Genomic DNA, 25,908 nt, shown 5'->3' with positions numbered 1-25,908 from the left:
GATTCACCATATAGCAAAAGGAATGATTTCTTTTGGGGCAAATTAAAATTGAGGAGATAATGATTCCTACCTTCCTCTAAATGGTGTCAAGCCAAGCTTTCAATTCTGCAAATACTTCAACAAAATTGATACAGGCGCATTAAAATAAGTTGGAAACCATAAACAGAACATGGGGACAATGTGCTATCTTTTATACATATAAGCTGTCCTATAAAGAGAACATAGGGCAAATGATCCCTGGGATGCTGGGACATGTAAAGAGAACTCAAAGGCAGTGGGAATTCATGAACGGGGAATAGGTGGTGCTGAGAGGCTGTCTACACCACCTGCAGAGACACTGACAATGAAAGCTGGGCAATTAGTGAAGGTGGGAGAACTGACAAGGACCCTGGCAAAAAGATATTTTCTCTAGGGCAATCCCTTAATCTAACTAATCCTTCAAAAATGTTCCCCCAAGAGAGCCACATCCCCAGTCCTATTTTGTGTTTTCTTTATAGACAGGGTCTCACAGAGTTGCTCAGCGCCTCACCTTTTGCTGAGGCTGGCTTTGAACTTGCGTTCCTCCTGCCTCAGCCTCCCCAGCCACTGGGATTACAGGTGCCCTGATCACTTTATAATCTTGTACAAAAGTCAAAGGAAGGATATTATATATGCTAACATATTATTCCTTCAGAAAAAGATGCCCTCAAAACAATACTTGATTCATTTTAAGTGTAAAGATAAGGATTTTAGCAGTGATAAAATATGCTTGTTTTTGCTACTCAAAATTTGACATGAGGCCCTATATTGAACAGGTCTTTTTCCCTGAGATCCAGTTATCCTTAGATGGCAAGAGTTGCTTACGGGTGTTCACCTAACCCGGACAATATGAGCAAACTCCATGGATGACCAGCTAACCAGGGGCTCTAGTGTCAGCTGGTAGGGTGCACCTGTCTGTGGAAGTCTGAGAAACGAGGCTGGAGGAAGTCTAATACACAAAAAGAACCTCCCCACAAGAGTCCTTTCTATTCAGCTTTCTGAAGCCTTTGGGCTTCAGCTTCAGGGATTTTTTTTTTTAAAACCAAGGGGGCTGGGGTTGTGGTAGGGAGCTTGCCTCGCACGTGTGAGGCCCTGGGTTCGATCCTCAGCCCCACATAAAGATAAATATGTTGTGTCCATCTATAACTAAAAAATATTAAAAAAAAAAAAAAAAAACACCTCCCAAAAAAACCCAAGAGCCAAGGAGCATGCTGGCTGCCATATGATCCTCCAAGGAGGTGTCAAGGCTGTCTGCAGGAGCCAGATAAGCACAACAGAAAGGTAGGCATCAAGACACAACTGAGGCCACTCGACAGCTGCAGGACTTGTCCAGCAGGCCTCTCTAGCTAGGGGACCATTTTATGGGATGAGTGGTGATGGCAGTTGGGGTGGGGGTACAACTGGACAGCTCTGGAAGGACCCCCTTCAGGAGGAAGGTGGGTGAGTCTGGAAGATTCTCAGGAGGACTCAAGGGAGGGGTCTAAAAAAGGTGCCTGAGTGTGTCAGCAATGGCAGCTAGGAGAAGGGACTGCCTACAGTAGGTGGGGCCATTCTCTGGTGTAATGGACTCTGACCAGCAGTTCCAAGGCTGGGAACTCACCCTAAAGAACACAGTATACGATTATCACCTGTGATGTTTTCTTGTCAAAAATATCCACATTGAATTTAAGCAAGTCTACAGTTCACAGGAAAAATGAAAACACAACAAGCTAAATACCACAAAGTCAACAAATTCTGAATGTGCACATTCTTCTAAGAAAACCGTAGAAAGACTAGGGGGACTGTAAGGCTTTTTAATTTTTTTTTTTTGATGGCTTTTATTCATTTATTTATATGCAGTGCTGAGAATCAAACCCAGTACCTTGCACATGTGAGGTAAGTGCTCTACCACTGAGCCACAACCCCAACCCTTCAAAAGTAGTTTTTTTAAAAAAATATTTTTAGTTGTTGTAGATGAACACAATACCTTTGTTTTACTTTTATGTGGTGCTGAAGATTGAACCCAGTGCCTCACCTGTGCTAGGCAAGCACTCTACCACTGAGCCACAACCCCAGCCCTAAGCAGCTGTTTTGATAATGATTTTTTTAAAAAATATTTATTTTTTAGTTTTTTAGGCGGACACAATATTTTTTTTTAATTTAATTTTTAATTTTTTTTTCAGACACAATATATTTTTTCATTTTTATGTGGTGATGAGAATCAAATCCAGGGCCTCACACATGCTAGGCGAGCACGCTACCACTTGAGCCACATCCCCAGCCCAGATAATGATTTTTTTTTTAAAGGGCTGGAGATAGAACCCAGGGTGTCATGCATGCTGGCAAGTGTTATCACTGAGCCAGACCCCCACCCCACGTTCCTTATCTAAGGATAGCTAACTGAAAACAGGAAGAGGCCTGTTGAATATGGGGGCCCTTCACCATGAATAGTGGAAAACAAAAATATATGGAAATAAGCATATTTTATCAAATAGGCAAAATCCCTCTCCTATTTACACTTTTCTTCATTTGACTTGCAGGGTCAGCCATCTTGGTATGTTTGAGGGATTAATTAGAAGAGTAAGCAATGCCTTTAAAAAAGTTAGAGGTTACTTGAAGAATATTTTTGGTGCATCTCCTTTTTGACAGTTTTCCTGTCTTCAGTCTCACTGAAGAAAAGGCTACATTTGGTGATTTTTAATCTTTTTAGGTGTGGGACTATTGTTGTAGTCTTTAATCTTAGCAAATATACACAGAAGTATTTAAAGATGTTTAGGGGTGAAATGATGTTTGTAAACCTTCAAACAACTAAAAAGAAAAAATATGTAGAAAAAGCACGTGTGACACAATATCTACAACTGCTGCATCTAGCTGGAAGGAAATGTTTCAATTGTACCATTTTCCAGTTTTCCTGTATGTTTGGACGTGTTCAAAATACAGAACTGGTGGTGTGAGGAACTCTATGGATAGGTGAAGAAAGATGTTTTTCCTCAACTTTTTTAATGGTGAAAAGTAGAAGAGTCCAATGAAAGTAAGCTGAAATTAAGAGATACAAACCTCCAATAGTACAGTCTATAATAAAGAAGCGTTCCTACATGATAACAAAATTCTAGACAAAACATTAAGTGTAAAAAGTAATAAATAAAAATGATCTGTTTGCAGATGACATGATCTTACACAAAGAAAAGAAAACTAATGATTCTACCCAAGAGGTGTGGGGGAGAGATCTTTTTTTTTTTTTTCTAATAAACTAAAATTCAACAAAGTTGCAGGATACAAAAACCACACAAAAACTAACACCAATGAACAATTATGAAAGGAAATTAAGAAAACAAACATTCACAATAGCATCAAAAAGAAGCAAAAAGGGGCTGGGGATGTGGCTCATGTGGTAGCGCACTTGCCTAGCATGCGTGAGGCACTGGGTTCAATTCTCAGCACCACATAAAAACAAAGATATTGTATCCACCTAAAACTAAAAAATAAATATTAAAAAAAAGAAGCAAAAGTTAGAAATCAATTTAAACAAGGAAGTGAAAGACTTGTACACTGAAAACCATAGAGCAGTGCTGAAATTAAAGATACATAAATAAAAATATTCCATCTTCATGGACTGTTCATGGATTAGAAGACTTAATACTGTGAAGATATCAGAGAGATCTATAAATGCAATGAAATTGCTATAAAATCCCCAATGTGTTTTTTGCAGAAATAGAAAAATCCATCCCCAAATTGATGTGCAATGCAATGGACTTGAAATTGCCCAAAACTCTTGAAAAAACTAGTTTAGGAGACTCTTGCTCCCATTTTGAAACTTAGCTGCAAAGCTAAAGCAATCAAAACACTTGGTACTGGTATAAGGATACCATAATTGAGAACTCAAAAACAAACGCTTGACTGTAGAGTCAAATGATTTTTGACAAGGGTGTCAACACCGTTCAACGAGGGAACAGACAGTCTTTCCAATAAACGATACTAAGAAAACTGAATATCCATATGCAAAAGCATGAAGCTAGACTCTACCATACACCATATACAAAAATTTAACTCAAAATGACCTAAACATAAAACGTAAAGCTGTAAAACTCTTCTAAAACAGAAAATCTTCATAAGATTTGGGAAAAGGAGGAAAAATTGGCCTTCATCAAAATTTAAAACTATTCTATGTAAATGACACTGTTATAAGAGTGACAAAACCACCCAAAGAATGGGAGGAAATATTTGCAAATCATTACCATCTGATAAGAGGTTAATATTCAGAATACATAAAGAACTAGACAACCTGATTAAAAAAAATGAACCCTGAAAGCATTATACCAAGTGAAATAAACCAGTCAGCCATAAGAAGGACTGGATGATTCCACTTCTATGGGGTATGTATAGGAGTGGAATGGAGTGTTTAGGGGGACTGGGGTTCTGCCCAATGGGTATGCTTTTTTAAAAAAATTTTATGTTTTTTTTTTTTTCTTGTAGTTGGACAGCATGCCTTTATTTTATTTGTTCTTATTTCTATGTGGTGCTGAGGATTGAACCCAGTGCCTTACATGTGCTAGGCAAGCGTTCTGCCACTGAGCTACAAACCCAGCCCGAGTATAGCCTTTTTGACTGGGTGATGAAAAAATTCTGAAAATGGATCGTGGTGATGGTTAAAAAACTGAGTGTATTTCATGTCACTGAACTGTATACCTAAACATGGTTAAAAGGATCAATTTATTTACATATTACAATAAAATTATTTTGAAAGCTAGCTACAATACATAAAAACTTAGCAGGTTTAAAAAAGCTGAACCCTACTCCTAATCCTAAACTTATTCCTAAATGTCTGAGGAGAAAGCAGGGAAACACCTCCAAGGGATTTGGCACTAATTTCTTAGAAAGCACTGTTTTAACAGAGTCAACACATATATCAGAAGAGGAGGTAAACATGGGATTAGAAGCAGGATGACTGGCTGAGAATCTGTTTAAGGAACAATAAGATGCCCAGATTTCCTCCTCAGCAGAAGACAGGCCACCATGCACAGATATAGGGCTACCTACTCAAAAATGGGAACTAAGCAAAAGTTTACCTAGTCACTGGTGATAACCCCAACCTCCTTCCCCATGTCCAGCCCAAGAACACTGGTAGCTCAGCCTACACCCTCCAGTTTGGAGATCAAGGAGTCTCTGGTGACCCTGATCAACTTTAGAGGAAGACAAAATCTGGTGTCTGGGTTTCTACAAAGAAACCACCAATGAAGATGACCCTTTAACGGCTGTCCATAGCAGGTGAACTCCAATCATCTGCCCAGAGTGTCCGGTCACCCTTGACTAGACAAGCAACTGAGTGTCAACATTCAATCTCAGGACAGCCTCTTATGAATATAGCTTGTGAAATTAAAAATATGGCCACCATTTGTGTTTTATCAATATAAACAGCAATTTCACATGGCTCAATCTACATGACAGTAGAAATGGAAAACTCACTGTATAAATTGTATGACAAAAGAGAAGAAAACTGCTAGAAAACAGCAAATAGATACAGAGGTGGAAAATAAGAAGAAAAATGGATGATATCAGGAGTAGGACAGAAAGAAACAGAAGGGGAAAACAATAAGAAGAAATTCAAGAAATTTTTCTAGAATTGAAGAACATATGTTTCTAGATCGAAAGGGCTCATGAGTGTTTAGTGTGATAAATCAGACTCAAGCCAAGGCTCATCATCAAAAATTATGAGACAAAGACAACTTCTATAATCTTCCCATGAGAGAAAAGAGATTCACTGATGGATGAAGAACCAAATAGTTTTGGATCAGGCATGCGGATCTGGAGGACAGTAGAACAATGCTGCTCACTCGCTGAAGCAACATGGCTCCCAAGCTAGAGCTCTAGACCCAGCTGAAATTACCAACAAAATGTAAGGTCTAATAAGGACATGTGTCCTCTACCCAATGAGAGTCAACCACAAAAGATGATATGGGATCAAGGAAGGAGGGCGTCCAACAAAGGCAGAAACCCGAGGGGATGATGGTAAAAGACCCAGGATGACAGCGGTACAGCAGAGGTAGCCAGTCCCGGTGGAAGCAGGAATCCAAATAGGAAAAAAGAAAGGGAGGATAAAATGGTGGCCAGAGGGGAAGTCTGGTTGTGGGATTGATGAGTTTGTGTGGGGTAAAAGATTATTCTGTTCTGTTGTTTAGTTTGCTTAGAAACCAACCAAATAAAAATGAAACATTTAACTCTAGGAAACCCAAAAACAATTGATACAGGAAAGGAAGTTTACTCACAATCCACTATGTGGCTCAACAGTGACCAATACTCGCATGGTCATAATAAACAATAGTAACTTAACCAAAAACTAGAAAGAAAAGAAAAAAAGGGTGGTGGTGGGGTGCCAAGAGGATGCAACAGCAGTAAATCTTCATGTTCTGTAATAGCCAGTTAATAAAGACTAATGTCTAAATGGAAATGGCAGTAGAGGGGCTCACTCTGGAATATGGGGGTAAATACTGGAATAGAGAACTTGAGCTAAAGGATTGCCTCAGAGGGAAAATGGGAGGTGGGGCAGAAGCAAGGAACTGCCTTGAGCATTCAAAAAAAAACTTCCAGGTTGAAATATGGCCCAGGTGACAGCAGCTAGAATTTCAGTGTCATTTATCATGAGATCAGATCCTCCAACCATATTTGTGGATCATGAACATGTCAACCGCAATCTATTTTGTGGCAGAGACTTATTTTATAATTAACTAGTTATAATGGTGGGAGAGGGGGGAAAAAAACACCAGAAGAGACTACAGAAATATACCTTAATATACTTCTTGGCTAATAACAAGAATGCAGAGCTCCATCTGTGTGTAGTGAGATGAAAAGGTGACTTCAATGTATTATGGTGGAAAGATAAAATACCCAGAGATGATTTATACACACATACCCCCACCCCCTATACTTCCTGAACTACACTATTTAGGGGAGGGGATTTAGATGGAGATCTTTGCTACACACCCACAGTAACTAAGCCAGAACACGAAGAGTCACATCAAGCACTGAGAACAAGACACCTTCTAGCCCTTCTCCAAAAGGCAGGTCCAACACCAGTCCAGGCTAATGAATGGAGCTTCAATCCGGTGCCTCTAAGGAGAAACCTCTTTTCAGCACAGCTCTTTTCTTTGCCTCTAGGAGTGGGACAATCCCTGTCACCAAAATTTCATGAGGAAAGGAATGGTATCCTAGGTACAGTGGGATCTCACCCGGCAGGCAGGCCTGGTGTGCAGCATGGATGGTAGGGGGTGTTCATCTGGCATGAACCGGGATGTAAAGACAGACAAACAGTGAACCCTGAAGAAGCAAAACCTCAAATGGAGTCATGTCAAAATGGAACTTAAATGAAGTGAGGGTATGCTTTAATATTTAGTAATTTCACGGGAGAAAAATAATAAAGATTTAAGTTTCTATTTCTTTCTTTTTCTTTGAATCTCATCCAAATGTGACACCCCAACCCAAGCCATCCTAAGCTATCAAACCAACACTGCATTAGATGAGTAAGGACAGGCAGCACCACCTCTTGGCTACTGCACCATACATACAGCCAAGCTCCCAGTCCTTCAGAACCAACTCCCGCCCCATTAGTAAGTGAAGGAGTGAGGATTCCATGGTGTGACAGTCAGACAAGGAACAACAATGGAACTAACTGAAGTTTTTTTTTCTCTCCAACAACAGGCCCTAGATAGCAGGGCCATGAGAATTACACACAACAACAACAAAGGCAGAGACTGTTCCACTGCTTCCGCCTGGCCACTGGTCTCTAGATAGAAGCCCTGTCACTGTGGTCCTTGCCGCATGCCTACTGCTGTCCCCCTACCCTGGCTGGAAGGCATCAACTCAGTTGAACCACCTTCGGGAAGTTATCCCTAGCCTGTATGTTGGGTTAGAAGCCACTGCCATATGCTCTTACTGCTATCAATACTATTTTTTTTGGTAGCTGTTACTGCAATTCCAGCAGGGACTTACGTATGAGTCTCTCCTAGACCAGGCTGTCTCACTCCCTGGTGTGCCCTAGCACCTAACGCTGATAAGAGTGGGCACACCATTTTCAACAAACATGAAACTCCCACTGTGTTCTGTAGACTTGGGAGGAGGGGGAACCTCACCTGACAGGTTGATCTCGGTTAGAGAGTCTCGGGTGGTGGTGCCAACAGCGGTAAGCAAGTTGATGGACTGGTCGGTGACGTGGTTACAATAACTAAGGTGGAGTTTGGAGAGCAGGGGCATGTGGCGGATGATGAGCCGCAGGGAGACATCTGTGATGTCCAGCCCTGCCAGGCGCAGCTCCACGATGTTCCGGAGCTTACTCCGATTGTCCATCTGACCTGGTGGGGCAGGAAGGAAAGGGGCAACCTGTCAACCTGACAGGAGATCAGGTCATACTGACATGACTTTAAAAGGCCTACAGACAGATATAACAGTTAAATTTCATTTAGCCACAAAGTGCTTCCTCCTAAAACCAGAATTCTAACATTTAAAAGTCAGGAGTCTACATAAAGAGTCAATTTCCAGATTAAAGAGTTAATTTCCAGATTTTCTAGAAAAAGCAGAAGATCTAGAAACCTGAACCAACATTTCACTCAGCGGCAATCAGCCAAATGAAACAAGGTGGCCCAGCATCGCTGCCCCCAGTACCTTGGGCACCATGTAAGCTGTGAGAGTCAATGATCCAGACAGTGAACCGGGAGTGGGCTGTGCTACAAGCTCTTCTCCAACCACCTGACCCGGAGGCTCAAAGAGGTCAGGCCAGCAAGAGGCAAGTTAATATGGAAGTAGCCAGAGTGTGCTGAGCCCCAGGTGCAGGGTCTTGGCACATGCAAAGGAGCCTCTGCCTCCTCCTGGATCCCCTCTGTGCCCAATGCTGACTGAGAACACAGCAGCAGGGACTCTTCCCTGTGTCCTCTAGAGAAGGGCTGACGCTAGAGGAGGCTTCAGGACACATCACAGGATCCAATGGCACAAGTCACCCCATCCACAGGACCCCCTGGCACAGTTCTGGACTGGAACTTACCTGGCCTGTTATCTGTAGGTGGAGACAGGAGATCCCGCATCTGGGCATCCTTTAGTCCTTCTACCCACTGGACATCCAGAGTCCGGAGCAATGGACAACTGGAGCTACAGAGGGCTGAGACTGCGATCCACGAGCAGCCCGACAGCACCAAGTCTCGGAGCCCTGGAGGAACAGGAAAGGAGTCATGGGCCAGGTGATACACTCCAGCACCCCTGGCTTCCCACTCGGGTCCCTGGCCCAGGGCTCACCAGGCAACCGGTTGATGAGCCAGCTCAGCTGCTTCTTGGAGATATTGGTCCAGCTGAGGTCGAGGGAGACAGGCTGTCGCCGGATGATGCCGCTCAGCATCAGGGGCGTGATGGACTTGCAGTGGTTCAAGTCGATGCGGGTCCATAACCGCTTATCGCAGCACCTGAGGGCCCAGCAGGAAGGACAGCATCAGAGATGGGGGCTCATTTGGGGAGCCCCTGCATGGCCACCAAACCCAAACGGGAATCTCTTCTCTGCACCTTTCTGTTTAGCACTCATCCTGTCCACACGTGGACACCTCTGCTCTGATGGCCACAGGCCGTCAGCGGTATCCACTCTCCATCAAGTATTTCCTGTAGGCCTTACTACATTCTCTAAACCACCCTGTGAAGCAGGTATCATGCCTATTCATACATGAGGGTGAGAACTTGGCCAAGGCTACAAAGTTGATAAATGTCAAGCTGCGTCTAAAGCTGGTACTGGCACCCCTTGCTCTTAACCTAGGCTAACTCTAGGGACAAGGACTCCACTTGGTCTTTACTGAGCTGCAGAGAGTTAAATCAGGAAAGAACAGGCTGACAGGAAGTCCTTGGTGGACAACAATTAAGCTCTATCAGGGCTCGGCAGGAGAGAGTACCATAAGTGACTAGAGTGGGATACACGCCCAAACGGGCCATTCCAGGCTGAGCCAAGCCTTAACCAAGAGCCTAACACAGGGAAGCCCCTCACCAGCGGTTCCAGGTCCTGCAGACCCGCATGCAGACACACAGGTCTTGGTGGCTGAGGTAGCTGAAGACGGCCATCCACACCTCCCTGTGCATGACATGGGCTGCCCCATCATCCAGGGGCAGCGAGTCGGGTGGGGGGCTGATAGGGGGTGGCCGGATCACGTGGCGCTCCATCTGGATGCACTTGGGCGGGGACACGGAGGGTGGGGGCCGGGAGATGACTCGGGGTGGGCTGCGCAGGCTGGGCCCCAATGGGTGCCTCAATTCCCGTGGGGTGCCATTGAGCCCCTTGCTGAAGCGGTGGGGGCGCTCACAGAGGCCCAGGGGCCGCTTGGGTTCCTCGTTCTCACTCTCAGGTTCTGACTTGATGGGCTGGTGGTTCTCATGGGCCAGGCTGCTCTCTGTCTTTTGGATCTCATGGTTGAGCTCCTTGCTCAGCTCCTTGCTCAGCTCCTTGTTGGGAAGCCGCCGTTTCCGGCGCATCTTCACCTTTTTCTTCTCCTCTGGGCCCTCGGCCCCCTCATTGCTAGGCCCAGCCGTGGGCGAGCTGGAGCGTGAGTGGTCACTCTCCCTGGTCTTGGGGGGCACCTCAGGCAGATCATCCTCTGGTTCCTGCTTGAAGCGCCGGAGGGGCTTATTGGCCATCCGGTCTTCTGAGTTTTTCCAGGATCTCCGCTATGGAAGAGAGGAGCCAAGGGCCAGTGGTCAACCCATATGGTTCTGTGTGGTGCCCACCCCAGAAACTCCCAACCCTTTGCCACGGGACTCATGAACCACCCAGGTGCTGCCTATACCTCTGACAGCTGGGAATGCGCTGGGAGCACAGGGAGGAAGGGGAGATGGTACCTTTTTCCTGAAAAGTTTATCTTCTTTGCCAGGTTTTAGCTGTCATGAGGAAGAAAGGATGCAGTTTGCTCATGGGTTAGAGGAAGCCAGTCCCCTCTACATCCAGCCCCACCACAAGCCCAGACTCCAGAGCAGGGGCTAGAGGGATGCCTTTCCCATTCCCACAAATGCCATTTCCTCCTTCCCATCTGACTTTCAGTGGACCTTGCCTGCTGCTTTCAAGGAGGAAGCTGGAAGTAGAGTAAGGCCAGCTGTTCCCACCCAGCTGACATCCCAACCCAGAGAGACCCAGAGAATGTAGTCACCCATCACGTTAGCCTCGGCTCCAGGAGCGCAGGCCTACGAATATCTCACAGTGGGCTGGAGCCAGGAGGTTCCATGTGCCACCTTGTGGCCAGTGAAGGCAAGGCCAGTGGGTGGAGCAGGGCCACCAGGATCCTCAGAGGTTCCAGAGATTTCAGGGTTTCCTGGGCAGCCGCGCCTTCAGCTTTGATCCCAACCCACCAAGGCTCTCCTCAGAGAGCTCCCATAGACCTTGGGGCTAGACCTTGGGACCAGGGGACAAGGTGGGGGACAGCCCAGGACTCGCAAGTCCCCATGGCCTGGGGTGGGGAGGGGCATGGGAGCACCTGCTGCTGGAAGTAAGTGAGACTGGATCTCCACCAAGGGCTGAGGCTGCTGCCTAGAGGGGGCCTCGGCGAGAGGTGAGAGGAGGAACCGGGGGACGTTTGAAGCGTCGAGGCCTAAAGGGGGTGGGAAGAGGAGTGACTTGCTGTTTTTTTTTCTCCCTTCTTTTGGGATGGGCTCTCAGGACTTGGGTGACCTGCTCAGGGCAACAAGAGGCCAGGATCCCGAGTTCTACCCATTGCCCATCCCTTCCCCCACCCTCCACCCTGCACCCAGGACAGCCAGGCCAACCCTCCACTGCCCAGGGCCTGCCCATTCGTACTCGTTTGCGTCCACTCAGCTCTTGGGGCTTCTCATATTTCCTCTTCCTCCTTAGGTGTACATCATCAGATTTTCGGCGCAGGATGCCATCAGGGGGCACCTTCTTGGGGTGCTCGTCTGACCTACGCCGGGGAGCCTCTTCACACTCACTCCTCCGCTTGACAGGCTCTGGTCCTTCCTTGTTGTCCCGGTTCATCTTCTGCTCCTTGAGCAGGGAGCCAGGCAGGTTGGAGGCATATTTAAAGCCAGGGCCACGCTTTTGCTTGTAGGCCAAAAAGAGAGAAGAAACAACCCCACTGTATATCTTTGGACTTGCTCTTCCTCCTCCCCAGGCTGCCGCACCCCACCTGCCTGACCACCCAGGGACAGGCTGGTCCTGACAAGGCCCAGCCTGGCCCCGCCCGCCCGCCCCTCTCCGAAGACTTGGTGCCCGCACTCACTTTCCCGGTCTTGCCGGCATGGTTACACTTGGGACACTCCCAGCAGTTTGGAAGTTCGTCGTTGACCACACCCTCTGACTCCTTAATCTGGAAGGACAGGCCAGGACTCAGCAGGCAGAGAAGGTTGCTGAGATGGGGCCTTGAGACACAGGGTCGCTGTGTCTTCAACCCCTCCCAAAAGCCATGTTCGTCCCATTTATATAGCCAAAAGAAAATACAGCGGTACAGAGCTGGTTGAGATGGGTAGTTCTAGGTTCAGATGCTCACCCTTCTGCCTCTGAATGGCTCAGCCATCCTGAGCCAAGCACCTCATTTCTGTGGCCCAGTTCCCTGGACCATGAGATGGAGTTTGAGTGCCCTTCTCACTGGGATTTGAGAAAATTCAATGAGGGTAGAACAGCTCAGGGTCTGATACACGGGACTTTGTGCAGGTTGAATCCTGTGTATGAGCTGAGGCAGAAGAGAAATGACCAGGCATTTAACAGGAAGGGCTAACTTCCAAAGCCTTAGAACTCACAGCACCCCTGCCAAGAGGGGTATGTGTGACGGAAGGAGAGAAAGGCAAGTGAGGTAGGAGACTGACACAGAGCTAAAGGACTGTCCTCGGCAGACCCCGCCCCCCCACGGGTTCTGACACTGTATTGTCTTGGCACAGAGGGCACAGCCCAGAGTGGGCTCTTCCTTTCCAAGATAGAACCTGCTTCCTGAATCAGGCAGGCACAGAGGTCACCCAGAAGGTAGTCCTGCCCTCGACACACCAAGGGAACCGGTTCCTGGTGCAGAGGCACAAAAAGGCAGCCATCTGTCATTCAGGATCCACCCTCCCTGGCCCAGGCATGGTTCTCCCAAAAGCCAGGAGCCAGGACTCCAGGGAGCAGCCACCTCAGGTCTCTGCCTCTGGCCAAGGTGCAAACAAGTAGCCCATGTCTTCTGTTTGCTAAAATGCTGGGATCCCTCTGTGAGTCTGAGGTACTAGAAGGTGTTGTGGTGATGGGTTCTTTCCCCTAGGAAACTGCTCGTGACTCTTCTTGCCCTGGGCTCATCACTTGATACAGAATCCCCCAGATTCAGGGTCCTCTAGGAATTCAACATGCTACCTGCATCCCACCACGTCACCAGTGCTCTCCAGGAAGGAAATCTAATCCCACCCCACCATGCCATCACCACCAGACACCCCAGGGTGGGGTGAGGAGATGCATGCCCAGTGCCCACAGGGTCACTTACCTTAAGGCATCCAGGGTGGATGATCTCATTGCAGATGGAGCACTCCATGAGCATGAGGTTAAACTTGCTCTCTTCCTCTTCCACTGTGTCCTCCTTCCCCGCCTCGCCACACACAAGACACACAGCAGTGTGGGGCAGCACTGGCTGAGGAGCCGGGAGACACACAAGTCAGCAGGAAGGGAAGAAAGACCCTCCTGAGGACCAAGTCAAGGGCACTGAGCTACTCTCCTGTGCCTGCCAGGAGACTCCAGAAAGCTGGCCCAGGCACATTCATTCATCCATACACTTACCAGATTGTTACCTCTACATGCCAGTCACTCTGTAAGAGCTAGGAACATAGCAATGAACAAGACAGATCAATCTCTCTGCCATCCTGAGCTCTCAGGTAAGGAAGGCCCACAGAATGAAGAATAATGGAGTACGTTAGATGGAACAAGAAATACCAGGGAAAACCAGGGGAAAAATAGAATGGGGACTGATTTTAAATGTGGAAGTCTCCCATTTGGAAAAGACTGAAGGAGGTGGGGTGTGAGCCTAGTCCAGATGCCCAGAGGGCTGAGGCTTGCCTCACCAGCAGGTATCAGAGCTCAGTCCACAGTATGGAGGTCCCTAAGACCTTTACAGGGAAAGGCTGTGAGGTCAAAATTGTCTTTAGAACAAAAGTTAAAAATACTTTTCCCTCTGCAATGTGTTGATTTTTGCACGGATGGTGCAAAAGCACTGGTGGATGAAGCTGCTGGCTCCTCAGCACCAGCAGGCAGGCAGGTCCAGCTGTCCCGGGAGTTGCTGAGGACTTGGGGCCAAGTGCACAACGAAAAGATCACCAGCTCCATTTAGGACTTTCTGTGATTTTATGAAAACTTCAACCCTTGAGCATACACCTTCTCACACAGGAAGGACACACACAGCACTTCTGCCCACTGAGGGACCTTACTGAAGGACATATTCATGTGGCTTATCTTGTGAGCTCAACTGACCACTTTCTCCAAAGAACGTCATTTTTTTTTACTTGAAATAAAGACTGAATAAACCACTGGATACTGGTGCATTTTCTTGAAGACAAAAGAAGTAAAAATCTGTTGTTTCCAGGGGAGGAGGAGGGAAAAAAAAATGCAGCACTTGGTACAAACAACAAAATTCAAGTATTTGAGGGAAAATGAGACGTTTGGAAAACTTACATGAGCCATCGTGAACTGGAAGGCTTCCCAACACTGAAAGGCTTTTCTGATGAGATTAGGAGTGGTATTACCAAATGTCACACATCTATATATCTATAGATAAATAATATAATGGCATGTGCCAATATTTTGGGAAATCTGCCTCAGTGAATCAATATTTTCCAAGTGACCAATGAATAATGTTACAACATACTGCATGAGCAAGATGAGCTACTCAAAGGGCAAGAATAATGACTTGTAATGTAACAGTATGAAAAGTCCTTGATACAGTTTCAGACTCCACATTGCAACTAACCTTTAAGTAACTGCCACCCATTCTGGTGGAGTATAAGAGTATCCATGATTATGAAATGAAGGCTTTTAATATACCCCTCCCTTATCCAACTACTTATTTGTATAAAGCTGGATTTCCCTCATTCTCCTTCTAAAATAACATATCCCAACAGATGAAATATACAAGCAAACATGAAAATCCAGGTACTTTCTAATGAGCTACACTTAAAAGATTAATAAACAATGTCTTCTTCCTCTAGTTATTTTAGTTTTAGAAAATGTAATTGGTCTTCAAAAAATGTTATTTTGGTTAATATATAATGGGTTTTTATTTTTAAAATGAACTTAAAACATTTTTAAAATTTTCTGTTTTAATTTTATTATTTTTTTAGGTAACACGAGACTTATCTTTATTTTTAATCCAAGAAACAAGTTCCTTCAAAATTGTGACTCCTCAAAAGTTTCTATTCAAGAAGTGGAAAATGTTACCCATCTATGACAGACTCATTTGAAGTGAAGGCTTGAAATGATTTCCACCAAGTCACAGGCTGAGGTAAAGAGTTCCATGCCTACCACCTCTTAGGCTAGCCCCACAGTAGCTCCCAAACCTGTAGTGATTTTTTTTCCCTTTTTTTTTTTGGGGGGGGGGGGGTATTTTTAGGTACACAGCACAGTGTATTTTGACATATTAAACATACACGGAGTATAACATCTAATTAGGATCCCATTCTTGTGTTTATACATGATGTGCAGCTTCACTAGTTGTATATTCATGAATCAGTTTTAATTTTAAAAATAGCAAATGTCAGTAAGTAAATACTTCACATGAAAACAAGAGCTCTTTGGGGTCTTTGTAATTTTTAAGTCCACAAAGTTTGAGCACTATGTACCCCTCCCTAAGGAGAGGGGCCAGCTTAGACCTACTCTCCTTTATGTTCTTGCCTGGCCTCCTACACCCATTAGTACCTGCAATGTAGCAAAACCACACAGTTTTTATTAAACTACTTCAAATAAGCTTGGATATACTCCACCAATAAGTGTGCTGGGGATGAACCCAGCCAGGGCCTTATGTAGGATAGGCAAGCGCTCTACCACTGAGTCACACCCCCAGCCCAAAATGTCTACAAAATGGCATGAATACTTGAACTCAAATAGAACACAAAAGACAAGAGCATCATCAATTGTTCAACAAATACTTAGGGAACACCTGCTACAGCCTGATCCAAGGTACCCAGGGGCACAAGAACTAGCAGACAGCTGCTCCCCTGCAGACACCTGGGAAGACAAAGACATAACTCACTGAAATTCAAAGGAACATGGAAAAGTTATATTCAAGGGCTACCTGAAGCAGCAGAGGCTTACTTCTGCAGGACAAGAAAGGCAGAAGGAACCTCAAGGTGAACAAGGCCAGAGAAGGCTGTGCAAGAAAACTTCAGCATGGGGAGCAGGTCAGAAAATAGACCCCCATAGAAATTGTAGTTAGGGTGAAGAACACCTATGATGTAAGAAGAGAGTCTGAGACAGGGGACTGACTTGAGATGGGTGAGAGGAAGCACCAAAGGGGAAACTACTGTAGAAATTCATAAGGGAGCCCACCCGAGGCAGGGAGAGCAAGCCCTGAAGGAAGCCACTGGGGACAGGGAACCAAAGCAGGGAGGCTGGCACATCAAGAGAGAAGGACCACAGAAGGGGTCGGAGGCAGATAGGTCACATGTGGGCAAAACGTGGGATACTGAAAGGCAGAAAGACTGAAAGAACTGTCAGAAGGGCTTGAGAAGCCAGAAGTAGCCAAACAAGAGACAAGCAGAGTCGGGGTACTCTCTACCAACATGATCAAACAGGCCGGGCCTCCTGGCTGCAAAGATAAGGTGGCATACAGCACAGGTCTCCTGTGACAACTAGGTCCAGGGCAAGGGGAAGAGAAAAGATAATCATGTCTTCACTGCCAATAGGCTAAGTTTTAGGTGATACCGTCCTCAAAGCTAACAGTCTCTATAGGCAAACCCCTTAAAATCCTGACAGAATCCAATGGATCACCTGAACCCTCTTCTCCAGAAAAATGCACATAAACACAGACAAAAATCTGTATTTAATCTAGGGGATTAATACTCAGAATAAATAAAAAACTTGTATAGCTCATTAACAGAATACCAAAAAATCCTACTAAAAAAGGGGCAAAGGACTTTAAATAGCATTTCTCCAAAGAGGATACACAAGCAGCCAAGAAGTACATGAAAAGGTTCAAGGGGTGGCACACACCTGTAACCCAAGCTATCAGAGGCTGAGGCATGAGAATCACAAGCTGGAGGCTAGTCTGGGCAACTCAGCAAGACCCTGTCTCAAAATAAAAACTGAAAGGGTTGGGATATAGTGCTTGCCTAGGATGTACGAGGCCCTGAGTTCAATCTCCTATGATCCCTCTCCCCCACCAAAATTCTGTCAGAAGTTACAACAGAGAAGAACCTTGAGGATATTATACTAAGTGAAACAGGCCAGTCACAAAAGACAAACACTGCATGGTCCCACTAAAATGAGGCATCTAGATTAGTTAAACTCTTAGCATCTGAAAATAGAATTGTGGTTGCTGGGGGCTATGCAGAGGGAAAAGGGCAGTAGTTGTTCAATGGCTGCAGGGTTTTGGTTTTAAAAGATGAAAATGGTCTATCCAGGCATGGCGGTGCACATCTATAATCCCAGCAACTCAGAAGGCTGAGCCAGGAGGATCTAAGTTGAGGCAACTGGGCAACTTAGCTGGAGATGTAGCTCTGGAAAAGTATCCCTGGGTTCAATCCCAGTATCCCCCCCCCCCCAAAAAAAAAGTTTTAGAGATCAGCTACACAATAATGTGCATGTATGGTTACCGCCACCTTGTACTTAGACATGTTAAGGCGGTAAATCTTATGATATATGTTTTTTGACCACAAAAACACAAGCAGAGTATGTATGCAGGGTGAAGGGAAAATGCGGCTGGGTTTGGAGGGACATCAGTACTTAGGGAGAAAGGGCTCATCCTTTGTCAGGCTGGGCCTACAGATGAGCTCACCAAGGCTAAGGAATCCTGCCTCTCCAGCTGAGCTGGCTTTTCAGGGAGCAGGGGGATGATCACTCCCACAGGGAGGACCACTGGGCCTCAGGGAGCAGTGCTCCAGAGAAGGCAAAGTGTGTGGGCATGCAGAGGAGGGAATTGAGAGCAAATCCCTTGCCAGTCCACACCAAGGTGCCAAAGGCTGCAGCCACCGCCTGATCCAGGTAAGGCCAGTAGCCCTGGGCCACACTGGAAGAAGTGGCAAGGCAGTCTGTAGGGTCCTAGCTCCGAGGGCTCCATATCACTCCTCTTTGGGACAACTCCCTCAGGAGGGACACTAACCTTCTACATAGACTTCTGTCTCTGAGGGAAGGATAGGAAGAAGAACAGGCCCAGAACCTTTAAGAACTGGACCATAAATGCTGGCTACAGGGTCAGAGATAGGACAGGCTATCCAGACAACTTCAATGGGAGGGACTTTGAGGTTCCTGGCTACCTCAGAAAGGGAGGAGTTACAAGACCACCAGACTATGAAGACACAAGAGCCTGACGTGTGTTCAGCAATGGGGGGTCTGAAAGGAGCCCTGGCTTGAGCCCCCTCCTGCCCACCGAAAACACCTCTTGGATGGACAGGCCAATGAGCAGAGGGTCATAAAGGGCTAAGGCAGCGGGGCAACCCAGGACCCACAGCTAAGAGCGGCACTCACCGCGATGCACTGCCGCATGATGCAGCTCTGCTTCATCCGCCCTGGGCCCCCGAACTTCTTCATGTCCTTGCAGAAGTGGCACTCTCCGCACTCGGTCCGCAGGCAGGCCTCGCACTTGCGGCATCGCGTCCGGCGCCTGCGAGCTCCTGCTGTGGTCCTGTTGGCGGCCAATTTCACCGCGGAGGCTGGGCCCAGCTTGCCCTTGGGCCGACCCACCGCCCGGTTCTGCAGGAGAACAGACAGGATGGATGAAATGGGAGGCCGGTCCCCTAGGAGAGAGTATGAGCTGTATCTCCCAGAAAGAGATGCTGAAGCCCTAAGCCCTGGGGACCTCAGAACGTGATCTTATTTAGAGAAAGGGGCCCCAGAGAGGTAATTAGGCTCAAGAAAATCATGAAGGTGAATCCTAACCCTGTATGACTGGTGTCCTTCTGAAAAGGGAGAAATCTGGACACAGGCAGACACACCCGGTGGGAACACATGTGAAGACATAAGGAGAAGTGGCCATGTGACTGCAGTCTTGTCTATAAGCCAAGAGACACCAAGTATTGCGGGCCAAAACCAGAAGTTGGAGAAACACGGAAGGTTCCTTCACTAGAGCCTTTAGAGCAAGCTTGTCCCTGCCAGCCAATACCTTGAATTCAGGCTTCTGGCCTCCAGAACTGAGAGCTTAGGTCTGTTAGGACAGCTCTAGGAAACTTACAGGGACCCCCCACACACACACCTCTGCTGGCAGCGCACTCTGCCTCAAGACCTTTCAGGTCCCACACTCAGGACAGGGCCCCACACACCCCCCTCTAGCTTCCCCCTATCTGTAGCCAGGCTGTGCTTCCCCAGAAAGGCTGCATGGGGCCAGAAGTTGTCCTCTATTCCCTGTGCCAGGAACACCAGTCCCCTCCCCATAGTACCTGGCTAATTTACACATTCTGCATGACCAGCTCATACACTACTTTCTTCTGGAAGCCCCCCCCCCAGCCCGCACCTGTGCTGCATTTGGTGCCCCTGCCATGGGCCCTGTCACAGCACTCATGACTGGTAAGCATCTGCCTCCAGCTGGTCTTCCCTCTGAGGTGGGGCACGGGAGGGAGCTCAAACACTGCTATATTTCTATGAGATGGCCTGTCACCCCAACCCCTGGGAAAACAGGAACCTGAAGGGCCCCTAAGTACTGAGACCCTCCCTAAATGGGAAAATAGAACAGGTCACAGAAAATGGAGTTAAATTCTTAACAATGAAAGAGAGCTGCAGTTCCTGCCTCCAGTTCCCACATGCTGACCCCAGCCCCAGAGCCTCCTGCAAACTCAGGAAGCATGGTGGAACTGCTAGGACACTATCCACCAAGGATATGAGGTGGGAGAGTTAGTCCTGTCTGAAGCATCCTTCTCAAGAACACGACTTTGCTGGGACACAGTCCTCTGTATGGCACACGCTGCACTTACATCGAAACCCTCTAATTGGCATCCAATGCTAAAGCCTGTTTTAGTCAACTAACCCCCCCTTCAGTATGGTGCTATCCTTTCAACTTTCATTGTTTATCATACTTGGAGGGGGAACCCCAATCCTTCTGTTAAAACTCCAGAGAGTTGTAACTGTACCCTGTACCAGTGAAAAGGGTCTTCCTTCCAGAAACCCCGTCCCATAACACAAACAAATCCCCAGAGTCAAAATAAATCCCCTGGGGTCAGAGGCAATGCTATTAGTATGAAAGGTGCAACGAGAGGCACAGACAATATGGCTACTCCAAAGCAGAAGCCCCAGGAGTCTCCCCCTCTCCATGCAGCCCACCATGCTCTCTTTTCCCCCTAACAAAGCGCTGTTATCAACTCAGTCCTCAAAACATTGAAACCTAGGAAATGACCTTAGCTTTTTGAGAGCCTCAAATAGGTAGAGCACATAGAAGGTAGAGCACAGTCCAGATCTAAGGACAAAACCTGAAGGAAAGGGCTCAAAGTTAGAACTTTAGAGCAGGAGAAGGCAAAGACTAGCTGCCTTGGTGAAAAACTGAAGAAATTCCAGAAGTCCAAAGGAATGTCTGGTATCAAGGGCCAGGGAGGCCAAAGGGGCTCACCTTCCCTTGCTTCCCAAAGCACATTCCCATCCAAAGAAGAACATTTCCAACCTATGGAAAACAAATCTGCCTGGACTTCACTGGCAGCTGAGACATTCTGGAAAACGACAAAGCAGATGACAGGCAATGCTTTGAAAGAAATCCTGTTTCCAAAGGTCACTACTGTGCCCGCCAAATCAAGCTAGAAAAGCTTCCTCTGTGGTCACCAGTTGTCAGGAAGAAACTGAGCAATGGTGAAGTATAGGAGCTAATAAAAACCAATGAAAGGGGCCAGGGTTGTAGCTCAGTGGTAGAGCACTTGCCTAGCGCGAGTGAGGCACGGGATTGATTCCCCAGCACCACATAAAAATATACAAAACAAAACAAAACAAAAATGGAAAAAAATCAACAGGTGAGAAAGCCATTAGAGGGTCTCCATTAAAAAGTCCATTAAGAACCATCCAGGAAATCTGGAGAAGGTAGAATAATAGATAATAGTGACTGACACCCAAAGAATAAAAAGGAAGGTGAATTGGTCAAAGTCATCTCATTCTGTCATGAAGCTTTTATCCTAATAACTTTGGTGTGCTACCCAAAATTTCAAACACCTAACTTGGCCCAGTAAAAGAAAGGATGGCAACCAGACATTCACTCACAAACATGCAGCTCAACCCAAGGCCACTTTCCCAACTCAAAAATTGGAAAATTCTGGGCTAGGGACATAGCTCAGTTGGTAGAGTGCTTGCCTTACATGCACAAGGCCCTGGGTTCGATCCCCAGCACCACACACACACACACACACAAAAAAAAAAAAAAAAAAAGGAAAATTCTGGAACATACACTTTAGTATTCCAACATCATTTCTCTCCATGGCAACTCAAAAGCATCTCCATTAAAGGAAAAATTATCAAGGTCATTCACTCATTCATTCACTCATTCCATCAAAACTTGAGTCCCTCCCAGATAGTGTCCTCTAGAAAATTTATGGGTATAACCTCCTCAATCCCTCATCTCAAAAGTACTGTGCCATGGTACATACCTGTAATCCCAGTGACTCAGGATGCTAAGGCAAGAGAATCGGAAGGTCAAAGCCCTCCTCAGCAACTTAGTGAGACTGTCTCAAAATAAAAAGATAAAAAGGTTTGGGGATGTGGCTCAGTGTTGGAGCACACACGAAGCATTGGAAAGGTTCTGGGTTCAATTCCCTGAACACATAAAAATACATACACAAAAGGAGAAAAGCAGAGGACTCAAACTTCCCGATTTCACAATTTATTACAAAGGTCCAGTAAATCAGACAGTAAGACACAAATACAAACAGATTGATGGAGATAGATCCGAGTCCAGAAATAAACTCACTTTTTTGACCAACTGATTTTCAATAAGGGATGGGTGCCAAAATAATTCAGTGGGGGAAAGAATGACCTTTTCAACATATGGTGCTGAGATAAATGGACATCCACATGCAAAAGAATGAAGGTAGAAGCCTACCTCACACCATGTACAAAAATTACCTAAAAAATGGATCAAAGCCAGACATGGTAGCACATGCCTGTAATCCTAGTGGCTCAGGAGACTGAGACAGGAGGATCATGAGTTCAAAGCCAGCCTCAGCAAAACTGAGGTGCCAAGAAACTCAGTGAGACCCTGTATCAAAATAGATAAAAATCTTCATGACTTCAAATTGTCTTGGATACGACACCAAAAGCACCAGTAGCAAAAAAAAAAAAAAGTAAATTAGATTTTACCAAAGGACACTACATGATTAAAGAGCCCATCAAATGGGGGAACATATTTGCAAATCATCTATCTAGTAAAGGGCTTGAATCCAGAATATAAAAAGAACTCTAACAACTCAGCAATAAAAAGACAAAAATGCCAACTTAAAAATGGGCCAAGGATTGAAATAGCTATTTCTCCCAAAGATATACAAACAGCCAATAAGTACATGAAAAGACACTTAACACCACTAGCCAATAGAGTGTGCAATCTGCACTTGGGATTCATTCATTAACCCCCTCATTCACACATTCACCCACCTACCCACCCACTCAAATGCTTTCTGGCTGTGAATTATATGCCAGATTCAATGCTAAATGCTGGGACTACAGAGATGAGTAAAATGCGTTCCCTACTCTTAAAGGCCTGAAAGACACGTGACCACATAAATACAATGCAGTGTGACTATGAGATTACAAGCTAATGCTGATTGAAGTACTAGTCAGTCTTCAATATTCGTATCAACAACCAATGAGGTAGGAATTACTATTATCTCCATTTATAAATGAGGAAACTGAGGCATCTGCCCAATGTCACACTGCCAATAAATGAAGAAGTTGAAATATGAGCCCAGGCAGATATGAGATATGGAGGTAGATATGACCCCAGCTCAGAGGGAAGGCAGGTTGGGAAAAGTACCCCAGACCACAGGAGTTGGTGATTAGGTAGACCTCAGAGGGAGAACAGGCCAAGGCTGGGGGTGGGGTTAGAATGGATATTCTGGTCAGAGGGAAGAGTAAGACAGAGATGTGAAACTACATGACACAGTCAAGGAACTGCATACAGCTCAACAGAGCTGCTGGAAAACAGCTCTGAGGCAGCAGGAACCTAACCTGCAGGGCCTCATATGCCACACTAGGGAAATGCACCCTGTACAACTATGTGACAAGGCCTAATGCACAAGAGCAATAGGACTGTGTTCTGGCAAGCAGTGTGGGAAATGTATATTTTTTGGGTAGTGAACGAAAGGCAGATCAGCTGAAGATTATGAAGGTATGAACAGAAGCAACAGACAGGGCGACAGGGGAGCATGATTCAGGAGACATCTTAGGGCTCAGTGGCAGAGCGCTTGCCAAGCTTCTGCAAGGCCCTGAGTTCAACCCCTAACACCATAAAAACAAAACAAACAAACAGGAAATATTTTAAAGACAACCTAGTTTTAGACTCAAGTAACTTGAGGGAATGTGGGAATGCAGACAAGATAAATCTTGGAAGACTGAGATTTTCAGCTGCAGGAGCATGGGGGCTCAGGAAAGGAGGGAAACAGTGACTCTGGAGTGGACCTGTGGACTCTAAGGGACACCCAAGGAGGGTGGGGAGCCAAGCTAAGATACACATCTGGGAATCAACATCACATAGGTGGTTAGACTCATGAGGCTGTTTGGGGAAATGGGCAGAGTTAAGAGACTCATGGAACCCCTCAAGACTGAAAATATTCAAGATGAAGGCAGGAAAGGCTGCCCAAAGGGCAGAGAAGCAGCAGGAGGTGGTGCTATGACAAGGGCTTGGGAAGAGTCTCCAGAAGGGAGTAGTCAGGAGTTTCCACTTCAAGAGAATGAGGAAAACAATAAAACTTAACTGAATGCTTTTACAGTTAAGACAGTTTTAAGTTTCTCACCCAACTACCCCTAAGGACAACACACCTTTAGCCCTAGGGTTTCTCTGAACATACTAATGTTGCTTCCTGCTGCACGGAATTACTTCAACACTGTCGGTCTTCAAATCCTCCCACATAATGGACATCCCAGAAAAGCCTGGATTTGACCAGAGTCGCAGGCCCTGAACACACCTGCCAGATTCCAGGGAAGGCTCTGGTTTATTTATGTACTGACTGTAGGGAGGAAGAGAATAAAAACACAAGAATTACCAAAACACCCAGGGGACAGGGACCTCAGGAGAATCTGAGGAAAGATAAGGACTTCTTCCCCAGAAAAATGCAGATGGGCACCAAATTCACCAAATTTTTACACACATTTTTGGGAAGGTTCAGGGACCTCTACTTTAAAATTTTACTATTTAAGAAGCTATGGTGGGTAACGCAGTGGTATCACCACATAAATTTCTGAGGGATTCTCTTCTCCATAATTCACCAATTCTTACTATTTTCAATGACAAGTTGCAGTCATTTTTATTGAGGGGGAAAAAAGAAAGCAATTTTCACTTCAGGGTTAAAAAACACATACTCCAAGATGGAACAAAAATTCTTACCAACAGAGCTTCTTTAAGGTGGGGGTGGGTCCCAGTGCAACTTTCACCTCCCCAACATGGAAAGCAGAGCTTAAGAATTTTCCAACACATTCTGTACCACAGGTGCACACCAGCAGAGTAGGCAAGGAACCCCCTACCAACGTGGCTCAGTGGCCATTATCCCCTGCTATTCTATAGGCTGTGACCCTTGGGAGAACCCAGGATGCTAAGGGAGGGCATGGGGTAGAGTCCAGCAGAGCAGGGCAGGCCTGATACTGCCCAGGACTGAACACTAGTCTCAGGTGGGGATGAGAGAAGAGCAGACTTTTGTGGTGGCACAGCCAGAACTCTGATGAGGAATGGGCACCAGAGCTTCACCAGTAGCAGGATGGCCAGAGCAATACCAACTCCCCTGGAGGGCCTGTGGTTCAGCAGGTGGCTGATACTCATGTACTTCCACATCCAGGACTTGCACCACTTCCTCATGAAGTGCCTTTTCCTTTGGTGCCAAACCCATCAAGAGCATAGGGTGAGGCTGGCAGACAGAGAGACTCAGAGAAGAGCCATGTCTAGGGCCTATGATGCAGAAAGTTGCAAATGCCTTTGAGATTCTCAGGGGAAGCACCTCTTTTCAGGCCCCAAATCTCTCAAGTGGGAAAAACTGCAGTGGAAAGTGGGGGAAGCAAAGGGCACTGAGCCACAGCCTGGAGTGTCCCCATGTGTAGGGTACTTAAGCAGACAAAATCTCTGAGACTGAGAAAAACTGCTGCTCACTTGCTGGGCTTGGACGTCATCTTCCTCAATTAACCTAAGTGGGAAAAAAAATCATCTTAAACTGAATATCAAAATCCAGGGAGTATTTCTGTTGCTAAACACCATGGATGTTCCCAACCTGGCAGACCCATGGGAACAGGAGGAAAACTACCTGGCTACAGGAGTCCAGGTACCCTCCTAATGGCAGTCTTGCTTGGAAGCATCAGAATTTGAAAACATTTTTTAAAGCCCAGACATGTAAGTCTTATCCTGTGCAGTGTTAAAAATTTTATCTACCACAGACCAGAGGGTGGGATCAAATTTTAATAAACAGGTAAGAAGCCATGCTCAGTGGTGCACACTTGCAATCCCAGCTACTTGGGAGGCTTAGGCAGGATAGCTCAAGGCCAGCCTGGGCAAGGTAGTAAAACCATGTCTTAAAATATTTAAAAAAAAAAGGGGGGGGGGGGGCCTGGGGGTGTAGCTCAAGTGGGTAGAG

The 25,908-nt window shown here is 46.2% G+C and overlaps 1 protein-coding gene across 9 annotated transcripts in view; it reads right to left on the bottom strand.

The window, feature by feature from the left end:
* Kdm2b (lysine demethylase 2B) overlaps positions 1-25,908 on the bottom strand; it is a 122,609-nt gene that overhangs the window by 1,895 nt on the left and 94,806 nt on the right. For 7 of the 9 annotated variants that reach the window (XM_015502472.1, XM_048785571.1, XM_048785573.1 and 4 more), the window contains 10 exons: positions 18,644-18,868; positions 13,461-13,604; positions 12,237-12,323; positions 11,798-12,067; positions 11,478-11,591; positions 10,849-10,887; positions 10,004-10,677; positions 9,274-9,437; positions 9,026-9,187; positions 8,121-8,339 (listed from right to left, as the gene is read on the bottom strand). In XM_015502472.1, the coding sequence (XP_015357958.1) occupies positions 8,121-8,339; positions 9,026-9,187; positions 9,274-9,437; positions 10,004-10,677; positions 10,849-10,887; positions 11,478-11,591; positions 11,798-12,067; positions 12,237-12,323; positions 13,461-13,604; positions 18,644-18,868 (2,098 nt within the window). The remainder of the gene's footprint in view (positions 1-8,120; positions 8,340-9,025; positions 9,188-9,273; positions 9,438-10,003; positions 10,678-10,848; positions 10,888-11,477; positions 11,592-11,797; positions 12,068-12,236; positions 12,324-13,460; positions 13,605-18,643; positions 18,869-25,908) is intronic. The other 2 variants (XM_015502473.2, XM_048785572.1) reach the window with 1 other exon arrangement.

Source organism: Marmota marmota, unplaced genomic scaffold (genome assembly GCF_001458135.2).
Source record: "Marmota marmota marmota unplaced genomic scaffold, marMar, whole genome shotgun sequence".
Taxonomy (NCBI): domain Eukaryota; kingdom Metazoa; phylum Chordata; class Mammalia; order Rodentia; family Sciuridae; genus Marmota; species Marmota marmota.
This window is presented reverse-complemented; position numbering and strand designations above follow the sequence as displayed.